General features: G+C 46.1%; 1 protein-coding gene across 2 annotated transcripts in view; it reads left to right on the top strand.

The window, feature by feature from the left end:
- The first annotated feature begins 1,377 nt into the window (after positions 1 to 1,377).
- The window catches only part of SLC7A9 (solute carrier family 7 member 9), a 32,937-nt gene continuing 15,960 nt past the window's right edge, over positions 1,378 to 18,354 (top strand). For both annotated transcript variants that reach the window (XM_019980212.2, XM_019980211.2), the window contains exons 1-9: positions 1,378 to 1,514; positions 2,101 to 2,237; positions 4,707 to 4,854; positions 5,134 to 5,376; positions 5,844 to 5,969; positions 6,168 to 6,267; positions 8,715 to 8,759; positions 9,244 to 9,367; positions 10,205 to 10,308. In XM_019980212.2, coding sequence (XP_019835771.2) covers positions 2,151 to 2,237; positions 4,707 to 4,854; positions 5,134 to 5,376; positions 5,844 to 5,969; positions 6,168 to 6,267; positions 8,715 to 8,759; positions 9,244 to 9,367; positions 10,205 to 10,308 — 977 coding nt within the window. In that variant the 5' untranslated portion in view covers positions 1,378 to 1,514; positions 2,101 to 2,150. The remainder of the gene's footprint in view (positions 1,515 to 2,100; positions 2,238 to 4,706; positions 4,855 to 5,133; positions 5,377 to 5,843; positions 5,970 to 6,167; positions 6,268 to 8,714; positions 8,760 to 9,243; positions 9,368 to 10,204; positions 10,309 to 18,354) is intronic.

Below are 18,354 nucleotides of genomic sequence, written 5' to 3'. Positions count from 1 at the left end.
GAAGGGGAGTTTGGGGGAGGATGGTTACATGTATATGTATGGCTGAGTCCCTTTGCTGTCCACTGAAACCATCACAACATTGTTAATCGGCTATGTTGTTGCTGTTGTTTAGCTGCTAAGTGTCTGATTCTTCTGCAACCTCATGGACTACAGCTCACCAGGTTCCTCTGTCCATGGGATTTCTCAGCCAAGAGTACTCGAGTGAGTTGGCATTTCCTTCTCCAAGGGATCTTCCGGACTCAGGGACTGAACTTGCATCTCCTGCCTTAGCACACAGATTCTTTACCATTAAGCCATCAGTTCAGTCACTTAGTTGTGTCCAACTCTTTGCGACCCCATGCTCTACAGCACACCAGGCCTCCGTGTCCACCACCAACTCCTGGCGTTCACTCAAATTCATGTCCATTGAGTCAGTGATGCCATCAAATCACCTCATCCTCTGTTGTCCCCTTCTCCTCCTGCCCTCAATCTTTCCCAGCATCAGGGTCTTTTCAAATGAGTCAGTTCTTTGCATCAGGTGGCCAAAGTATTGGAGTTTCAGCTTCAGCATCAGTCCTTCCAATGAATATCCAGGACTGATTTCCTTTAGGATGGACTAGTTGGATCTCCTTGGGAAGCCCCTAATCAGCTATACTCCAATACAAAACTAAAAGTTTAAAAAAAACAAGTATAGATGTATTATGTATAACTGAGTCACTTTGCTGTAAACACTGTAAATCACTACATTGTAAATCAACTATACTTTGATTAAAAAAATTAATTTTAAAAAAGTCCTATGAGCACAGGCCTGGGCCACTTGAGCAGCAGCAGGAACAAATCACAGAGGCGTGTGGCCAGGGCTGCAGGTGTGGACAGAGCAGAGGCCTCACTGTGTCCCCATCGGACAAACTCTCTTGTGGATCCAGAGGGCGCCGAAATCCAGCCGCCGGCCAAGGTGAGTGGGAAGGACTCGTCCACCACCCTGCAGCCTTGGTCAGAACCAGAGGGATGGCGGACCAAGGACGCTGGAGGAAATTCCTCAGTGGGGAGGGAAATTTCTTCCTGTCCTCCCCGCATCCCCACCTTGAAAGAGCTCCACACGCAGCTTTGCTGTTTGTTTGTGCTGCCTGCCTGGAGTTGTAAACACAGCCTATTAAGATAACAGAAGAGTGGGTTCCAAAATTTACCTCCTCTGGTTCATCTTTCAGAAAGAGATTTCTCCTTACAAGATGCGGCTAATTTGGAGCAATCTGGTTAATTTTAAAACAAGCCGGTCTGGACACAAATGAACAAAACAAAAACATTTGGGAGAGAAACTGGCTTGCCCAACCCTCCCCTTTTTTGCATGGTCTACCCAAGCTTCATAGATTAAAAAAAAAAAAAGGTGCTTAATAATTACCTTTGTTGACCTCTGTACCTTCTGGCTTACTCCTCTCCTGGGCAGGAGACATGGCCATTCCTAGGACACAGCTGTGTGGAGGAAGGTGGTCAGACAGCCAGGGGAGATCCCTGGGCTCCTCGAGGTCAAGGTGAAGGTAAGGCCATCGGTGATGGGAAGGTTGGCAGAGCCCCTGGCCTGGGGACCCGAGAGGGCCTTTATCTGGAGAAAGGGAACAGGAAATGACCACCAACTAGTTCAGCCTTGTACCGTTTTATTTGCTCATCAATGCTCTTTGCATCACTCAACGAAAAAATATCTGTACTGTGGATCTATTATGCGCGAGGGGCCTTAAACTTGGAAACTAATTGTGAGAAAAGCTTTCTTTCCTCAGACTTGACTCCATTAAGTAGATTCTAGAATGTTTTAAAATATTTCTTTTTAAAAGCTTTTGAAAAGATGAGCTTGGGCTGCAGAATGACTTTCAGGCATGTCACTGCCGAGATATAGGACCCAGAGGATGGGAGAGGGGGCGCGGGGGCGCGGGCGGAGTTTGGAAAAGAGCCTGGAACCCCAGTTGCCCCAGGGTCTGAAGGGCTCTCAGGATGTTGTTGGACCCGAGCAAATTATGCCCACGGAGTCGACAGCTGCACTTTTCCAACTGTAAAACTGTAGATAATTAAATGCTTGTGAAATCAGTGCTCACAACCCACAGCTGACTCTATTCGCACCTTGCCTGCTAGAGCATTTGCCGAGTCTCCTTGCAGCCTCCTAGAACTGGCGGGAGGGGAAAATGGAAGAGACGAGCCTGAGGAAAAGGAGGGGGGATGAGAAGTCGATCCAGAGCAGCGAACCCAAGACCACGAGTCTCCAAAAGGAGGTAAGGCCATCCTTGGGGGCAGGCCCTTCCCAGGTCCAATCAAGGAGGGGTGGGTGTACGCAACCAAGTCATCCTCCCCCTCCACCACACACACACAGCACTTCTGATTAAACAGTTTCTCACACTCACACCCCTTTGCTTGCCAGTGAACTCAGCATATTCTTGTGAGGCTAATACATGTGTGCTTGTATGTGCTGGGTAAGCACCTAGATGGCTGGTGTTTGCTCAGGCCAACAGTCTTTTCCCGGATAGTCAGAGACAACTTCGGATGTCGGATCCCTGCTACAGCACCTTCACCACATGTATCCTCTTAAGTTTGAATTCCTCCGGTGATAGGGAAGTCCCATTTCTTCTTAGCCAGTAGCTGGGGTGGTGAGTCTGACATGGGAGTCACACAGGTGATCCCTCTAGGTTGGAATGTAGTAAGGGCTGAACCAGGGCTTCCCAAGTGGCGCTAGTGGTAAAGAACTCACCTGCCAACGCAGGAGACGTTAAGAGTCGTGGGTTTGCTCCCTGGTTGGAAGCAGGGAAGATCCTCTGGAGGAGGGAATGGCAACCCACTCCAGTATTCTTGCCTGGAGAATCCCCATGGACAGAGGAGCCTGGAGGGCTGCAGTCTGTGGGGCTACAAAGAGTTGGACAGAACTGAGGTAACTTAGCACACACAAGGGCTGAACTTGGAGTTGCCTGCAGCTTAGAGAGGGGTCAGATGGGGTTGTCACTGGCCCTGTGAGGAGGCAGAGGTTTGGGGGTGTGGGGGATGAATGGACAAGCTTCGGGCTCAGAGGATGAGGACCAAGGGCGCCCAGAGTGAGGTCAGGATGGTGTCAAGGGCAGGACAAGTGGGCTGGGCTCTGGGCAGAGCCTCCGGAGCTCCCATGTCTGGCTGCAGAAGAGATGGAGGGACCAGAGGCTTGCCAGGGGGAATGATGTGGCTTGACTTATGTCACCCTGGGATCCCAGGGCCCCAGGAATTGGCTGATGAGCAGCAACACCCTCCTTTTGGCCGTGAGAGAAGCACAGTCAAGCAAACCCTCAGCATGTCCTAAACTTGAGTAGGCAGCTTCAGGGTGAATGCAGAGCTCAGTAGAAGGTCCAAGCCATTGGTGAGTCAACCTGGGCCATCAGAGGAGGAAATCTGAGATGGCCATAGGAAACAGAAGCTGATACTTCTCTGGACCCCCACTCCTCCAATAGTGTGTCCCTTGGGGGCTCGTCACAGCTGGGCTCTTCCATGTTCTCTGAGTTGGAACTCTGAGTGCAGCCTGTGCCCAGAGAGACAGGCACACGTACATTCAACTCAAGCTCCAGAAATCAGGCTGGTGGCTTCGGGGGGCTGATGTTGTAAGTAGGAACATGAAACAGACCATTTTCTTCCTTATAACTTTTTTCTTGATTCATGTAGGATTTACACAGAGTGAAACGCACAGATCTTCAGTGTTTGATGAGTATGACAAAGTGGTCACCCCAGAAACTTCCCTCTTGCCCCTTTCCAGGTGGCAACCCCCCCACCCCTCCATGTTCTATCTCTGCAGATTGGTTCTGCCTGTTGTGGAATTTCATGGGAGTGGAATCATATGGGGTGTGTCCGAGCCTGGTCTCATTGGTAGGAAGGTCATATTCTAAAAGAGGGCATCAGAGAAAGTTCACAGCCCCTGAGTGTTTCTGTCCCCAGAGGCCTTGTCACTCACCCCTCACCCCCATGGCCCCGGCCAGGAGCCCAAAACCCTGACTTCACTCACAGTCTGGGGGAGCAACTCCGTGCCACTCGGCCCAGCTCAGAGGTAGGTCCTAAGGGCCTTTGTTGGTGAGTGACTGTCAAGTCAGGCCTTACCACCTGGGCCTCTTTGTCAAGAGCGGTAAGGGCTGGCACTTGGAACCTCAGCCAGGCCTGTGAACTGCACGGGCTGTGAACCCTGGGCATATCTGGGTCTTTCTGTTCCTCTGTTTTCTCCTCTGTAAATGGATATGATAATGGCATAACTGACTCACTGTTGTTGTGAGGATTAACGGACTTACTCCACACAAGCAAGGGGCTTTCCAGGTGGCAGAGTGATAAGCAATCTGCCTGCCAATGCAGAAGATGCAAGAGACTTGGGTTGGATCCCTGGGTAAGGAAGAACCCTTAGAGGGGGGAAATGACTCCACTCCAGTATTCTTGCCTAGAGAATCCCATGGAAAGAGGAACCTGGTGGGGTTGCAAGGTTTGGACATGACTGAGCGTGTGTGCACACACACACACACACACATACACACACGCGCACACACACGCACACACACAAATCCCCAGAAGCAGCACCCTGGTGCTCTCCCTGTAACAGCACAGGGTGAAGGTGCCTGGGACTCTGGGCTGCCTGGCTGTACCCAGCATGGAAGGGGAGGAGGATGGAAGGAAGAGGGCTGCGTGCGGCCTTCTGAGCTGCACCCTGCAGCGGCACTAACTCTTCTCTCCCCCGCTCTACAACCCAGCTGGGCCTGTTCAGTGGCACCTGCATCATCGTGGGTACCATCATTGGCTCTGGGATCTTCATCTCCCCCAAGTCTGTGCTCAGGAACATGGAAGCCGTGGGACCCTGTCTCATCATATGGACCATGTGTGGGGTTCTTGCGACACTGGGTAACAAAGATGCCCACCCTGGCAATGATCCCCTGTTGCATGTGGGGCAGGATGTTGGAGCTCTGTCTGTGTGGGGTTGTGTCGCTGCCCGGATCCCCCTCAATGCTTGTGTGCAGATGTGTGTAAACTGGGGTTTACGGAATGTCCAAAGGCCAGAGCTCAGGATGAGGGGCACCGTGGTGGGCCCTCGGAGCATAACCCCCAGTGGGGAGAGGGGGTCCCTTAACCAGGGCGAGACCTCACAAGAGGCCCGGGGCCCCCTTTCTCTCTGTATTCCAGGCGCCCTGTGCTTCGCGGAGCTTGGCACGATGATCACCAAGTCGGGGGGCGAGTACCCCTACCTGATGGAGGCCTTTGGCCCCATTCCGGCATACCTCTTTTCCTGGAGCAGCCTGTTCGTCATAAAGCCCTCATCCTTTGCCATCATCTGCCTCAGCTTCTCCGAGTACGTTTGTGCGCCCTTCTACTCAGGCTGCAGCCCTCCCCAAGTTGTCGTTAAATCCCTGGCTGCCGCTGCCATCTGTGAGTACCTGTGAGGAACACCAGGCAGGGGGCAGAAAAGACCTGGCACAGCTGGGGGTGGAGAAACTGGGCTCCTGCACACCCAGAAAGAGGCCAGGTGGGCCTGGAGGCGCCGGCAGGGAGCAGGGCCAGGGCTGGCCTTGGTCCCAAGCCTGATGGTCTTTGACGTTCGGTCTCCGCTCTGCGGGGCCATCAGAGCCATCGGGGAGGGCTGGCTGTAGGCTACCCCACAGGGCAGCGCTTGGCTGGAGTCTGGCTGCATCTCCATTGCTCTTAGAGGTGGAGTTCGGGGAGGGGGTTGGACAGTCCTGGTTGGATTTCAAAGGTGCATGGATATGGCAGTGGAGAGGGGAGGCTGGCGGGGAACGGGGCCTGGGAATGGAAAGGAGGCTCTTTCCAGGGCCTTAAGACAGGAGGGTGATGTTGAGCCCATAGACACAGAACAGTGCCCACCTCTGACTTCCCAGTGCTCATCTCCACGGTGAACGCGCTGAGCGTGCGGCTGGGGAGCTATGTCCAGAACATGTTCACGGCGGCCAAGATGGTGATCGTGGTCATTATCATCGTCAGCGGACTTGTCCTCCTGGCCCAAGGTGACCTTCGGCTGGAGGGGAGGGTGGGGCCACACGCCACAGACCACCTGGAGGTCTTGCTGCTAAGCATACATTTCATGCAGTGGAAATAGTTTCCCAGTTGTTCAGAGTTTGTTTAATTACCTGAGGTCATTGGTCATCCCCTTCCTTCACACAGTTCCAGTCTAGTCAGCTGATAACTATCTGCCTTGATTACAGGAAATACGAGGAATTTTGAAAACTCTTTTGAAGGCGCATCATTGTCTGTGGGCTCCATCAGTCTGGCATTATATAATGGACTCTGGGCGTATGATGGATGGTAAGGCACTCGGTCTAAGACAGCACACGTCTGCCTGTGGGTTTCTTTAGGCTATCTTCCTGAAACCACATGGAAAGCAATAACTTCTCCTTTTGGGGATTTGGTGGGACTCTAACATGTACCTTCCCATCTCCCTTTTGTTAAGTACCCTACCCTTCACCCTTCTGTTCTCCTTGAACCCCAGAGGCACCTGCCCCTCCCCCAGCCACTCACCTGGCACCAGACCCCGACACAGTGGCCCATGAGCCCCCGTGCTGGGGCCTCCTGCAGAAACTTCACCAGACGAGCACAGGCTCAGCTGGACTGGAAGCAATGAGGGCTGCCAGGCATGAGCACTTTTCTTTCCACTTTGCAAATACATGTGGCCATCCAGATCACTGGCCTTTCCCTCGTGCAGAGAATCTGCAGGCTTCGTTCTCTTTTCAGACAACAAATCTTGCATTTTTTTTCAAAGCACGCTGGGGACTCATTACTCCCAATAATTGTTGAAAAGTTACAGAATTCCCATGGAGTACAAAGACTTACCAACTGAAGAATGTGCAGATCTTAGTAGCCCCCCCACCACCAGGGCTTTCTTTAAAAGAGAAAGCCCTACAGGGGGAAAAAAATTCCTACAGGGGAATTTTCTCTATGATGTTGTCGTACAATCGCTAAGTCACGTCTGACTCTTCGTGACCTCATGGACTGCAGCACCCCAGGCTCCTTTGTCCTTTACTATCTCCCAGAGTTTGCTCAAATTCATGTTCATTGAGTTAGTGATGCTACCTAGTCATCTTATCCTCTGCCACCCTCTTCTCCTTTTGCCTTCAATCTTTCCCAGCATACGGGTCTTTTCCAAAAAGTTGGCTCTTCCCATCAGGCAGCCAAAGTATTGGAGCTTCAGCTTAAGCATCAGTCCTTCCAATGAATATTCAGGGTTGATTTTCTTGCTGTCCAAGGGACACTCAAAAGTTTTCTCCAGCACCATAGTTTGAAAGTATCAATTCTTCAGCACTCAGTCTTCTTTATGGTTCAACTCTCATATCCATACATGACTACTGGAAAAACCAATAGTCTGCTTTGACTATATGGACCTTTGTTTGCAAAGCGATATCTCTGCTTTTTAATATGCTGTCTAGGTTTGTCATAGCTTTCCTTCCAAGGAGCAAGCATCTTTGAATTTCATGGCTGCAGTCACCATTCGCAGTGATTTTGGAGCCCAAGAAAATAAAATCTATCACTGTTTCCACTTTTTCCCTTTCTATTTGCCATGAAGTGATGGACCGGATACCAAGATCTTAGTTTTTTGAATATTGAGTTTCAAGTCAGTTTTTTCACTTTCCTCTTTCACCCTTATCAAGAGGCTCTTTAGTTCCTCTTCACTTTCTACCATTAGAGTCGTATCATTTGCATATCTGAGGTTATTGATATTTCTCCTGGCAATCTTGATTCCAGTTTATGATTCACCCAGCCTGGCATTTTGCATGATGTACTCTGCATATAAATTAAATAAGCAGGGTGACAATATACCAAAGGAGATTAAACCAGTCAAGCCCAAAGGAAATCAACCCTGAATATTCATTGAAAGGACGGATACTGATGCTGAAGCTTCAATACTCTGGCTACTTGATATGAAGAGCAGACTCACTGGAAAAGACCCTGATGCTTGAGGGTCTTGAAGGAAAGATTGAAGGAAAGATTGAGGGCAAGAGGAGAAAGGGGCGACAGAGGATGAGATGGTTGGATGGCATCACTGACTCAATGGACCTGAGTTTGAGTAAACTCCAGGAGGTAGTGAGGGACAGGGAAGCCCGGGGTTGCAAAGAGTCAGACATAACTTAGTGACTGAACAACAACAACTATGCAGTCTTGATGCACTCCCTTCCCAATTTTGAACCAGTCCATTATTCCATGTCTGGTTCTAATTGTTGCTTCTTGACCTACATATAGGTTTCTCAGGAGACAGGTAAGGTGGTCTGGTACTCCCGTTTCTTTAAGAATTTTCCACAGTTTTTTTGTGACCCACACAGTCAAAAGCTTTAGCATAGTCAATGAAGCAGAAGTAGATGTTTTTCTGGAATTCCCTTGCTTTTTCTATGTTCCAGCGAATGTTGGCAATTTGATCCCTGCTTTCTCTGCTTTTTCTAAACGCAGCTTGTAGGTCTGGAAGTTCTCGGTTCATTGCTAAAGTCTAGCTTGAATGATTTTAAGCACAACCTTACTAGCTCAAACTAATACAGTTGCTAGCATCATAGTTTGAACCTTCTTTGACATTGCCCTTCTTTGGGATTGGAATGAAAATGGACCTTTTCCATTCTGGTGGCCACTGATGAGTTTTCCCAATTTGCTGACATATTGAGTGCAGCATTTCGACAGTTTAAATGAGGCATACACTTATATTTTGTGCTTCATAATCTTAGCAAAGAAAGTCAAAGTTATGTTACTCAATGTTACTTTTTTCCCGGTAGGAATCAACTCAACTACATCACAGAAGAACTCAGAAACCCTTTCAGGTAAGAAAGCTGAGTCAGAGGGGAGACAGTGGACAGGTTAGCATACTTCTCTCCCCCAAACATAAGGTGGAACTGCTTCCCCCAATCATCCACCACCCACTTCCAGACAGTGGATGGTTTTCTATCAGCTCATTGACATTCGTTAGAGCTTGGTTTTGTTTGAGGTAGTAGAATGGTTGCTAAGAGGAAGGAAGAACTCTAGCTTATTTTACATTATAACCAAATTCAGTTTTACTGCCCTGGAGTCTAAGGAGAGGGAGAGTTCTTTCTCATTAGAAAGTGTCAGTGTCCCCACTGGGGCTCTGCTGTCCCTCTAGCTCCCTGCTTCTTGGTGAGCATCAGGAAGCCTCAGGAAGGGCAGTTCCCCCGGGAGCAGGTGGAGGGCCGGCCGGGCAGCTGGAAGAAAAGACTAGACGAAGACCACAATCTTGTGAGTCTGTCATGGATGCTCTGGTCTGAGTCTCTGGGTCCCCGCCCCTCCCAGAAACCTGCCCCTGGCCATCATCATTGGGATCCCACTAGTAACAGGCTGCTACATCCTCATGAACGTGTCCTACTTCACTGTGATGACGGCCACCGAGCTCCTGCAGTCCCAGGCTGTGGCCGTGGTGAGTGCCCCGGGGTCTCTGTGGGAGGGGACAGGCAAGGGATAAATGCTCAAGTTGAAGGACGCTGTGTGTGTAGGGGGGGTTGGGGGGCGGAATAATCGTCTAGGAGACCAGACACGGGGAGAATCTGAGCAGGATAGGGCAGCACCAGAGACCTGGCCTACCTTCCAGGTGGCCAGCAGCTGGGAGGTCCTGCCTTCCCAGCGCACCCTACCTGCCTCCTCAACATAGAGCGCAGGGCTCCACTTCACCCGGGTTGGGACTTTGACAGGCAAGTGTAGGGGAGAGCAAGATCAGGGGAGTCATTGTAGGACGGAGTGATAATAATGGGTTGTGGAATTCATCTGGGTGAGGAGGGAAGCAAGGACAGGGGGATGGGGATGAGGGACAGGGGAAAGGTGGGCGGGGTCCATGTGCTGGAGAAGACCTGCAGAGTTGGGGCAGGACAAGAAATGAAACTGAAAACAGGCAATGAGGGGACATGGACAGGGAGCAGAGAGAGGCAGTCTTGGTGACCGGCCCACTGACCCTGAGACGAGGTGGCTCAAGTGGGAGGGAGATCTGGTCATTCCGAGGAAGGGAGAGTGAGGGCGTCAGAGGATGTGGAAACACTGAGAATTACGCCAAGGCAGCAGGGGAGAAGAGCTGTCTATCACCATCCGCAGAGGTGGGGCGGGGCGGGGATGTTGGTCTTTTTCTCCAGACTGGTGCCCCACCGTTCCTCAGGGAGGCGTCCTGGAGCCCAGCTCAGTGGGGCCGCTGGGAGGGCTCAGCAGCCTGTGGGGCCGGTGGCTCTTGGGGGCGCACGGTCTCAAGACGCACCCACTTCTCTCTCAGACGTTTGGTGACCGTGTCCTCTACCCCGCCTCGTGGATCGTTCCGCTCTTCGTGGCGTTTTCAACCATCGGCGCCGCTAACGGGTCGTGCTTTACTGCTGGCAGGTAGGACCCAGCACCTACCCTGGGGCGGAGCGCGCACGCACGCGGGGCGGCGCCAGGGCCGGGCATGAGTCCCCAGTGACAGAGCGGAAATCACACACTGGGCGGGAGGGAGGACGTAGAGCCGGCGGGCTCGTGGCGCTGGTCCCAGTGGTCCAGAGCGAGTGGGGATAGTGCCGCCAGCGCCAGCACAAGGCAGGGCTTGGCGACCCGGGTGAGCGAGGTTTACTTGTGGGACTCCACAGAATGAGCTTTCTGGAACATCTTTTCATGTTAATAGATACACAGTCTAGATCAGGAGCCTGGTAGGCTGCAACCCACTCCAGTGTTCTTGCCTTGAGAATCCCAGGGCCGGGGGAGCCTGGTGGGCTGCCGTCTATGGGGTCGCAGAGTCAGACACGACTGAAGCGACTTAGCAGCAGCAGCAGCAGCAGCTAGATGAGGAATTGGTAAACTAAAGGGCAGATAGTGAGGATTTTAAGCTTGCAGGCCATGTAAACCTGTCCTGCTCTGTCTTTGCAGTAGGAAAGCCAACAGCTGTAGCTATGGTCCAGGAAAACTTCATTTACATAACCAGGCACTTCGCCAGTTCCTGCCGGGCCTCTGGCCCCTATCTGGTCTAGAGACAGTTATGTTGGAATCCTCTTGACCAATGTAGCATATTTCACATCACCTCCACTCATGGGCTGGGTTGGGGAGTTTTTCACAGACATTGGCAGGGAACATTCTGAGCATGTCTTTGTTCATCTCTCCAGCATTCTTGGGGGTATAGTCCTGAGATTGAAATTGCCAAAGGTTATATGCATATACACTTTAAAAAATGAAATATATACCACAAAATCATGCCTTAGTGCTAGTCCTTTAAGACGTCTTCAAAAGTGTCTTGGTTGTTCTATCTGAATTTTAGAATTACCCTATCAATTTATATAAAAAAAGCCTTAGGGACTTTGATTAGAACTTTACTGAATCTATAGTTCAGTTTGGAGAGGACTGCAAGCTTCAAAGTTCTGATTTTTCTAATTTATGGGCATGGATTTATCCCCCCATTTATTTAGGTCTTCTTTCATTTTTTTTTTTTTGGAGTGGCAGTTTTCAGTATATAATTCTTACACACATTTTGTCAGATTTACCCTGAAATATTTCATATTTCTTCATGCTACTATAAATGGTATTTTCAAAAATGCAAAAAATTTCAGTTTCTGATTAGTCTGTTGCAGGTACAACTCTTTTTGTTGTTCAGTCACTAAGTTGTGTCTTTCTCTTTGCAATCCCATGGACTGCAGCATGTCAGACTCCCCTGTCCTTCACTATCTCCTGGAATTTACTCAAATTCATGCATACTGAGTCGATGATGCCATCCAACCATCTCATCCTCTGCCACCCCCTTCTCCTTTTGCCTTCAATCTTTTCAGGCATCAGGGTCCTTTTGAATGAGTCGTCTCTTCACATCAGGTGGCCAAAGTATTGGACCTTCAGCTTCAGTCCTTCCAATGGATATTCAGGGTTGATTTCCTTTAGGATTAACTGGTTTGATCTCTTTGCAGTCCAGTGAACTCTCAAGAGTCTTCTCCAACACAGTTCAAAAACATCAACTCTTCAGTGCTCAGCCTTCTTTATGGGCCAACATCTGTACATGACTACTGGAAAAACCGTAGCTCTGACTATATGACCTTTGTCAGCAAAGTGATGTCTGCTTTTTAATATGCTGTCTAGGTTTGTCATAGCTTTCCTTCCAAGGAGCAAGCATCTTTTAATTTCATGGTTTCCCTAGTGGCTCAGTGGTAGAGAATCTGCCTGCAGTGCAGGAGACTCGTGTTCAATCCCTGGATCAGAAAGATCCCTTGGAGAAAGGAATGGCTACCCACTCTAGTATTCTTGCCTGGAGAATTCCACAGACAGAGGAGCCTAGTGGGCTATAGTCTATGGGGTCACAAGGAGTTGGACACGATTGAGCAACTAACACACGCACATATGATATTTCTATTTTTAGTTTTTTTGAGGAAACTTCATATTGTTTTCCACAGTGGTTGCACCAATTTGCATTCCCACCAACAGTTTGTAAGGGTTCTCTTTTCTCTACATCCTTGCCAACATTTGTTATTTATGGTCTTTTGATGATAGTCATTCTGACAGATATGAGGTGATATCTCATTGTGGTTTTGATTTGATTTGCAATTCTCTGATGACTAGTGATGCTGAGCATTGTTTTATGTGTCTGTTGGCCATCTTTGTGTCTTTTTCATAAAAAATATTCAGTTCTGCCCATTTTTATTTGGATTGTTTGTTTTTATGATATTGAGTTGTATAAGTTATATATATTTGGGATATTAACCCCTTTTTGGCCATATCATTTGCAACTATGTTCTCCCATTCAGTGGGTTGTCTTTTTGTTTTGTCAGTGGTTTCCTTTGCTGTGCAAAAGCTTTTTAAAGTTAGTTAGTTCCCATTCATTTGCTTTTGCTTTTATTTCCTTTTCTTTAGGGGACAGATCCAAAAAGATATTGCTACAATTCATGTCAAAGAGTATCCTGCCTATGTTTTCTTCTAGTTTTGTGGGTTTGGGTCTTATATTTAGGTCTTTAATCCATTTTGAGTCTATTTTTGAATATGGTATGACAGAATGTTCTAGTTTCATTCTTTTGCATGTAGCTGTCCAGTTTTCCCAGCACCACTAATTGAAGAGACTGTCTTTTCACCATTGTATTATTTTTGCCTCCTCTGTTGTAGATTCGTTGACCATCGGTATGTGGATTTGTTTCTGGGCTCTGTTCTGTTCCACTGATCTGTGTGTTTGTGTCTGTCTTTGTGCCAGTACCTTACTGTTTTGATAACTGTAGCTTTGTAGTCTAAAGTCAGGGAGTGTTATATTTCCAGCTCTATTCTTCTTTCTAAAGATTGCTTTGGTTATTTGGTGCCTTTTGTGTTTCCATACAAAATTTATTTGTTCTAGTTCTGTGAAAAATGCCTTTGGTATTTTGATAGGGATTGCATTGAATCTGTACATTGCCTTGGGTAGTATGGTCATTTTAACAATATTAATTCTTCCAATCCATGAACATGGTATATCTTTCCATCTGTTAATGTTACATTCAATTTCTTTCATCTATGTGCTATAGTTTTCTGAGTGTAGATCTTCTATTAATACTCCCTTAGGTAAGTTTATCTGTATGTTTAGGTATGTTATTCTTTATATAATTGTAAATGCTGCTGTTTCCTTAACTTCTCTGAAAGTTGTTACTGTATAGAAATGCAACAGATTTCTGTGTATTAATTTTGTGCATACATGCTAAATCACTTTAGTCATGTCTGACTCTGTGTGACCCTATGGACCACAGCCCACTAGGCTCCCCTGTCCATGGATTCTCCAAGTAAGAATATGGGAGTGGGTTGCCATTTCCTTAAATCCTCTTTCTGGCAGTTGTTAGTGTTTAGAAATGCAACAGACTTTTGTATATTAATTGTGTACCCTGTAACTTTACCAAATTCATTAATGAGCTCTAGTATTTTTTTTTTTTTTTTTTGTAGTGTATTTAGGATTTTCTCTGTATAGTATTGTGTTGTCTGCAAAGACTGACAATTTTACTTCTTCCTTTCCAGTTTGGATTTCTTGTATTTTTTCTTTCTTTTTTTTTTTGGTTTGAGTGTGTTGCTCAGACTTTCAATACTATGTTGAATATAAGTGGCAAGATTGGGCATCCTTGTCTTGTTTCTGATCTTAGAGGAAGTTTTCGGCTTTTCATCATTGAGTATGATGTTAGCTGGGAGCTTATCATATATGGCCTTTATTATGTTATATTCCCTCTCTACCCACTGGAGAGCTTTTGTCATAAGTGGATATTGAATTTTGTCAAAAGCTTTTCTATATCTCTTGGGATAATCATATGGTTTTTATTCTTCAATTTGTTAATGTGATGTATTCCACTTATTGACTTACAGATACTGAACCATCCTTGCATACCTGGGAAAAATCTCACTTGATCATGGTCTTTGATCTTTTTAAACATTTGCTGACTTCAGTTTGCTTATATTTTCAGGATTTTTGCATCTATGTTCAACAGTGATACTGGCCTGTAATTTTCTTTTTTGTGTAGTATCTTTGTCCAGTTTTGGTATAAAGGTAATGCTGGTCTCACAGAATGAGTTCAGAAGCATTTCCTCTGCATTTTTTGGAATTTTTGAGACCAATAGGTGTTATCTCGGAGAAGGCAATGGCACCCCACTCCAGTACTCTCACCTGGAAAATCCCGTGGACGGAGGAGCCTGGTAGGCTGCACTCCATGGGGTCGCTGAGAGTCAGACACGACTGAGTGACTTCACTTTCACTTTTCACTTTGATGCATTGGAGAAGGAAATGGCAACCCACTCCAGTGTTCTTGCCTGGAGAATCCCAGGGACGGCGGAGCCTGGTGGGCTGCCCTCTATGGGGTCACACGGAGTCGGACACGACTGAAGCGACTTAGCAGCAGCAGCAATAGGTGTTATCTCTTCTCTACATATTTGGTAGAATTCACTTGTGAAACCATCTGGACCAAGACTTTTCTTTTTTTGGAGTTTTCAAATTGCAGATTCAATTTCACTACTGGGAATTGGTCTATTTTCTGTTTCTTCCTGATTCAGTTTTGAGAAATTGTACATTTCTAGGAATTTGTTGATTTCTACCTGGTTCTTCATTTTATCAGCATATCATTGTTCACAGTAATCTCTTATGAGCCTTTGTGTATGTATGGTGTTACATATAACTTTCCCCTTTTCAGTTCTGATATTGATTTGGGCCCTCTTTTTTCCTTGATGTCTTTTGATTTTATTTTTCAGAATCAGCTTTTAGTTTCATTGATCTTTCCTATTTTTGTGTGTCTATTTATTTATGCCCTTATATTTATGATTTATTTCCTTCTACTAACTTTGGGTTTTGTTTGTTCTTTTTCTTGTCCTTTTAGGTGAAAGATTAAGTCATCTTATTGATGACTAAAGAATCTTTTTTCCTGAGGTAGGCTTTTATTGCTGTAAAGTCCCCTCTTAGAACTGCTTTTGCTGTGTCCAGTAGATTTTGGATCATTGTGTTTTCATTTTCATTTGTCTCCAGGTACTTTTTTACTTCCTCTTTGATTTCTTCGGTGATCGAATGGTTATTTAGTAGCATATTGTTTAGCTTCCACGTGTTTGTGCTTTTTGCCGTTTTTCTTTTTGTAGTTGATTCCTCTCAGCATTGTGGCCAGAAAAGATGCTCTGATTTCAGCTTTCTTAAATTTACCAAGGCTTGTTTTGTGGCCTAGCATGTGGTCTCTCCTAAAGAATGTTTTATGTGTTATTTGAAAAGAATGTGTATTGTGCTGTTTGGGGATGGAATGTTTTATATATGTTAAGTCCATCTGGTGTAATAGGTCATTTAAGACCAGCATTTGCTTATTGATTGTCTGATCTGTCGATTTATATAAGTGGGAGTGTTAAAGTCCCTTCCTATCATTGTGTTACTTTTATTTTCTCCTTTACATGTTAGTATTTGCTTTATATATTTAGGTGCTCCTATGTTGAGAGCATGGCACCCCACTCCAGTACTCTTGCTTGGAAAATCCCATGGACGGAGGAACCTGGTAGGCTGCAGTCCATGGGGTCGCTAAGAGTCGGACACGACTGAGCGACTTCACGTTCATACATTGGAGAAGGAAATGGCAACCCACTCCAGTGTTCTTGCCTGGAGAATCCCAGGGACGGGGGAGCCTGGTGGGCTGCCATCTCTGGGGTCGCACAGAGTCGGACATGACTGAAGTGACTTAGCAGCAGCAGCAGCAGCATGTTGAGAGCACGTATTATATTTACCATCATTATATCTTCTTGGATTGACCCCTTGATCGTTATGTAATGCCCATCTCTTGTAAGTCTTTAAACTCTATTTTGTCTGATATAAGTATTGCTACCCAGGTTTTGATTTCCATTTCCATGGAATAACTTTTTCCATCTACTCACTTTCAATCTATGTGCATATTTAGATCTGAAGTGCATCTCCTGTAGGCAGCATATATACAGATCTTATTTTTATATCCACTCATATATCCATCCATTTTATATCCACTCTATGTCTTTTGAGCATTTAGTCCACTTACACTTAATTACTTAAATGTATGTTCTTATCACCATTTTGTTATTTGAGGTTGTTTTAATTTTTTGTTCCTTCTTTTGTTCTCTTGTGATTAGATGGCTATCTTTCATGTTATGTTTGAATTCCTTTTTATTTTTGTATCTATTATAGTTTTGGTTTGAGTTATGTGAAGTTTATATATAACAAACTATACACACACACACACACACACGCACACACACAATTATTAAGTTGCTGATCTAATTTTAAATGCATTTAACAACCCTGCATTTGTATTGTCCCCCACTTATGAGTACTGTTTTTGACAACATGTTTTACTGCATCTAATTGTTTTGTGTACTCTATAACTGCTTGTTGTGATATATAGATGATTTTTTACCTTCATTTAACCTTCCTACTAGCTTTGTATGTGGTTGATTTTCTACCTTTACTGTTTCTTTGCAAGGGCTCCTGTTTTTTATCTTTTTGGTAGATTATTTCCTTTTTCAGTAGGAATGCTCCTTTTGCCTTAAACTCTATTCTGATATTGACATTGCTGAATCAGCTGTCTTTCAGACTTCTACCTTTAGTAACATGTCTCAGTTCAGTTCAGTCACTTAGTCGTGTCTGACTCTTTGCGACCCCATGAACTGCAGCACGCCAGGCCTCCCTGTCCATCACCAACTCCCAGAGTTCACTCAAACTCATGTCCATTGAGTCAGTGATGCCATCCAGCCATCTCAACCTCTGTCATCCCCTTCTCCTCCTGCCCCCAATCCCTCCCAGCATCAGAGTCTTTTCCAATGAGTCAACTCTTCGCATGAGGTGGCCAAAGTACTGGAGTTTCAGCTTTAGCATCATTCCTTCCAAAGAATACGCAGGACTGATCTCCTTCAGAATGGACTGGTTGGATCTCCTTGCAGTCCAAGGGACTCTCAAGAGTCTTCTCCAGCACCACAGTTCAAAAGCATCAATTCTTCGGCATTCAGCTTTCTTCACAGTCCAACTCTCACATCCATACATGACCACAGGAAAAACCATAGCCTTGACTAGATGGACCTTTGTTGGCAAAGTAATGTCTTTGCTTTTGAATATGCCATCTAGGTTGGTCATAACTTTCCTTCCAAGGAGTAAGTGTCTTTTAATTTCATGGCTGCAATCACCATCTGCAGTGATTCTGGAGCCCAGAAAAATAAAGTCTGACACTGTTTCCCCATCCATTTCCCATGAAGTGATGGGACCAGATGCCATGATCATAGTTTTCTGAATGTTGAGCTTTAAGCCAACTTTTTCACTCTCCACTTTCACTTTCATCAAGAGGCTTTTTAGTTCCTCTTCACTTTCTGCCATAAGGGTGGTGTCATCTGCATATCTGAGGTTATTGATATTTCTCCTGGCAATCTTGATTTTAGCTCATGCTTCTTCCAGCCCAGCATTTCTCATGATGTACTCTGCATATAAGTTAAATAAGCAGGGTGACAACATACAGCCTTGACGTACTCCTTTTCCTATTTGGAACCAGTCTGTTGTTCCATGTCCAGTTCTAACTGTTGCTTCCTGACCTGAATATAGGTTTCTTAAGAGGCAGGTCAGCTGATCTGGTATGCCCATCTCTTGAAGAATTTTCCACAGTTTATTGTGATCCATACAGTCAAAGGCTTTGGCATAGTGAATAAAGCAGAAATAGATGTATTTCTGGAACTCTCTTGCTTTTTTGATGATCCAGTGGATGTTGGCAATTTGATCTCTGGTTCCTCTGCCTAACATGTCTAACCCCTTTTAAATGTCTACCTTTCAGTGATATGGGTTCTGGCTTGTGTCTCTTTCAACAAACCCAACCTGAGAGTCTCCAGCTGAGCAAGTGGAATTTGATTATATTGGATATGATTACTGCTACAGATAGGTTAATTCCTATCATATTGCTTTGTGTTTTCTTGGCTTAAAAAAATCTTACCCTGATTTATTAACCATCA

This window comes from Bos indicus, chromosome 18 (assembly GCF_029378745.1).
Source record: "Bos indicus isolate NIAB-ARS_2022 breed Sahiwal x Tharparkar chromosome 18, NIAB-ARS_B.indTharparkar_mat_pri_1.0, whole genome shotgun sequence".
Classification (NCBI taxonomy): domain Eukaryota; kingdom Metazoa; phylum Chordata; class Mammalia; order Artiodactyla; family Bovidae; genus Bos; species Bos indicus.
Note: the sequence above shows the minus strand (reverse complement) of the source record. Positions and strands in the feature narration are given on the sequence as shown.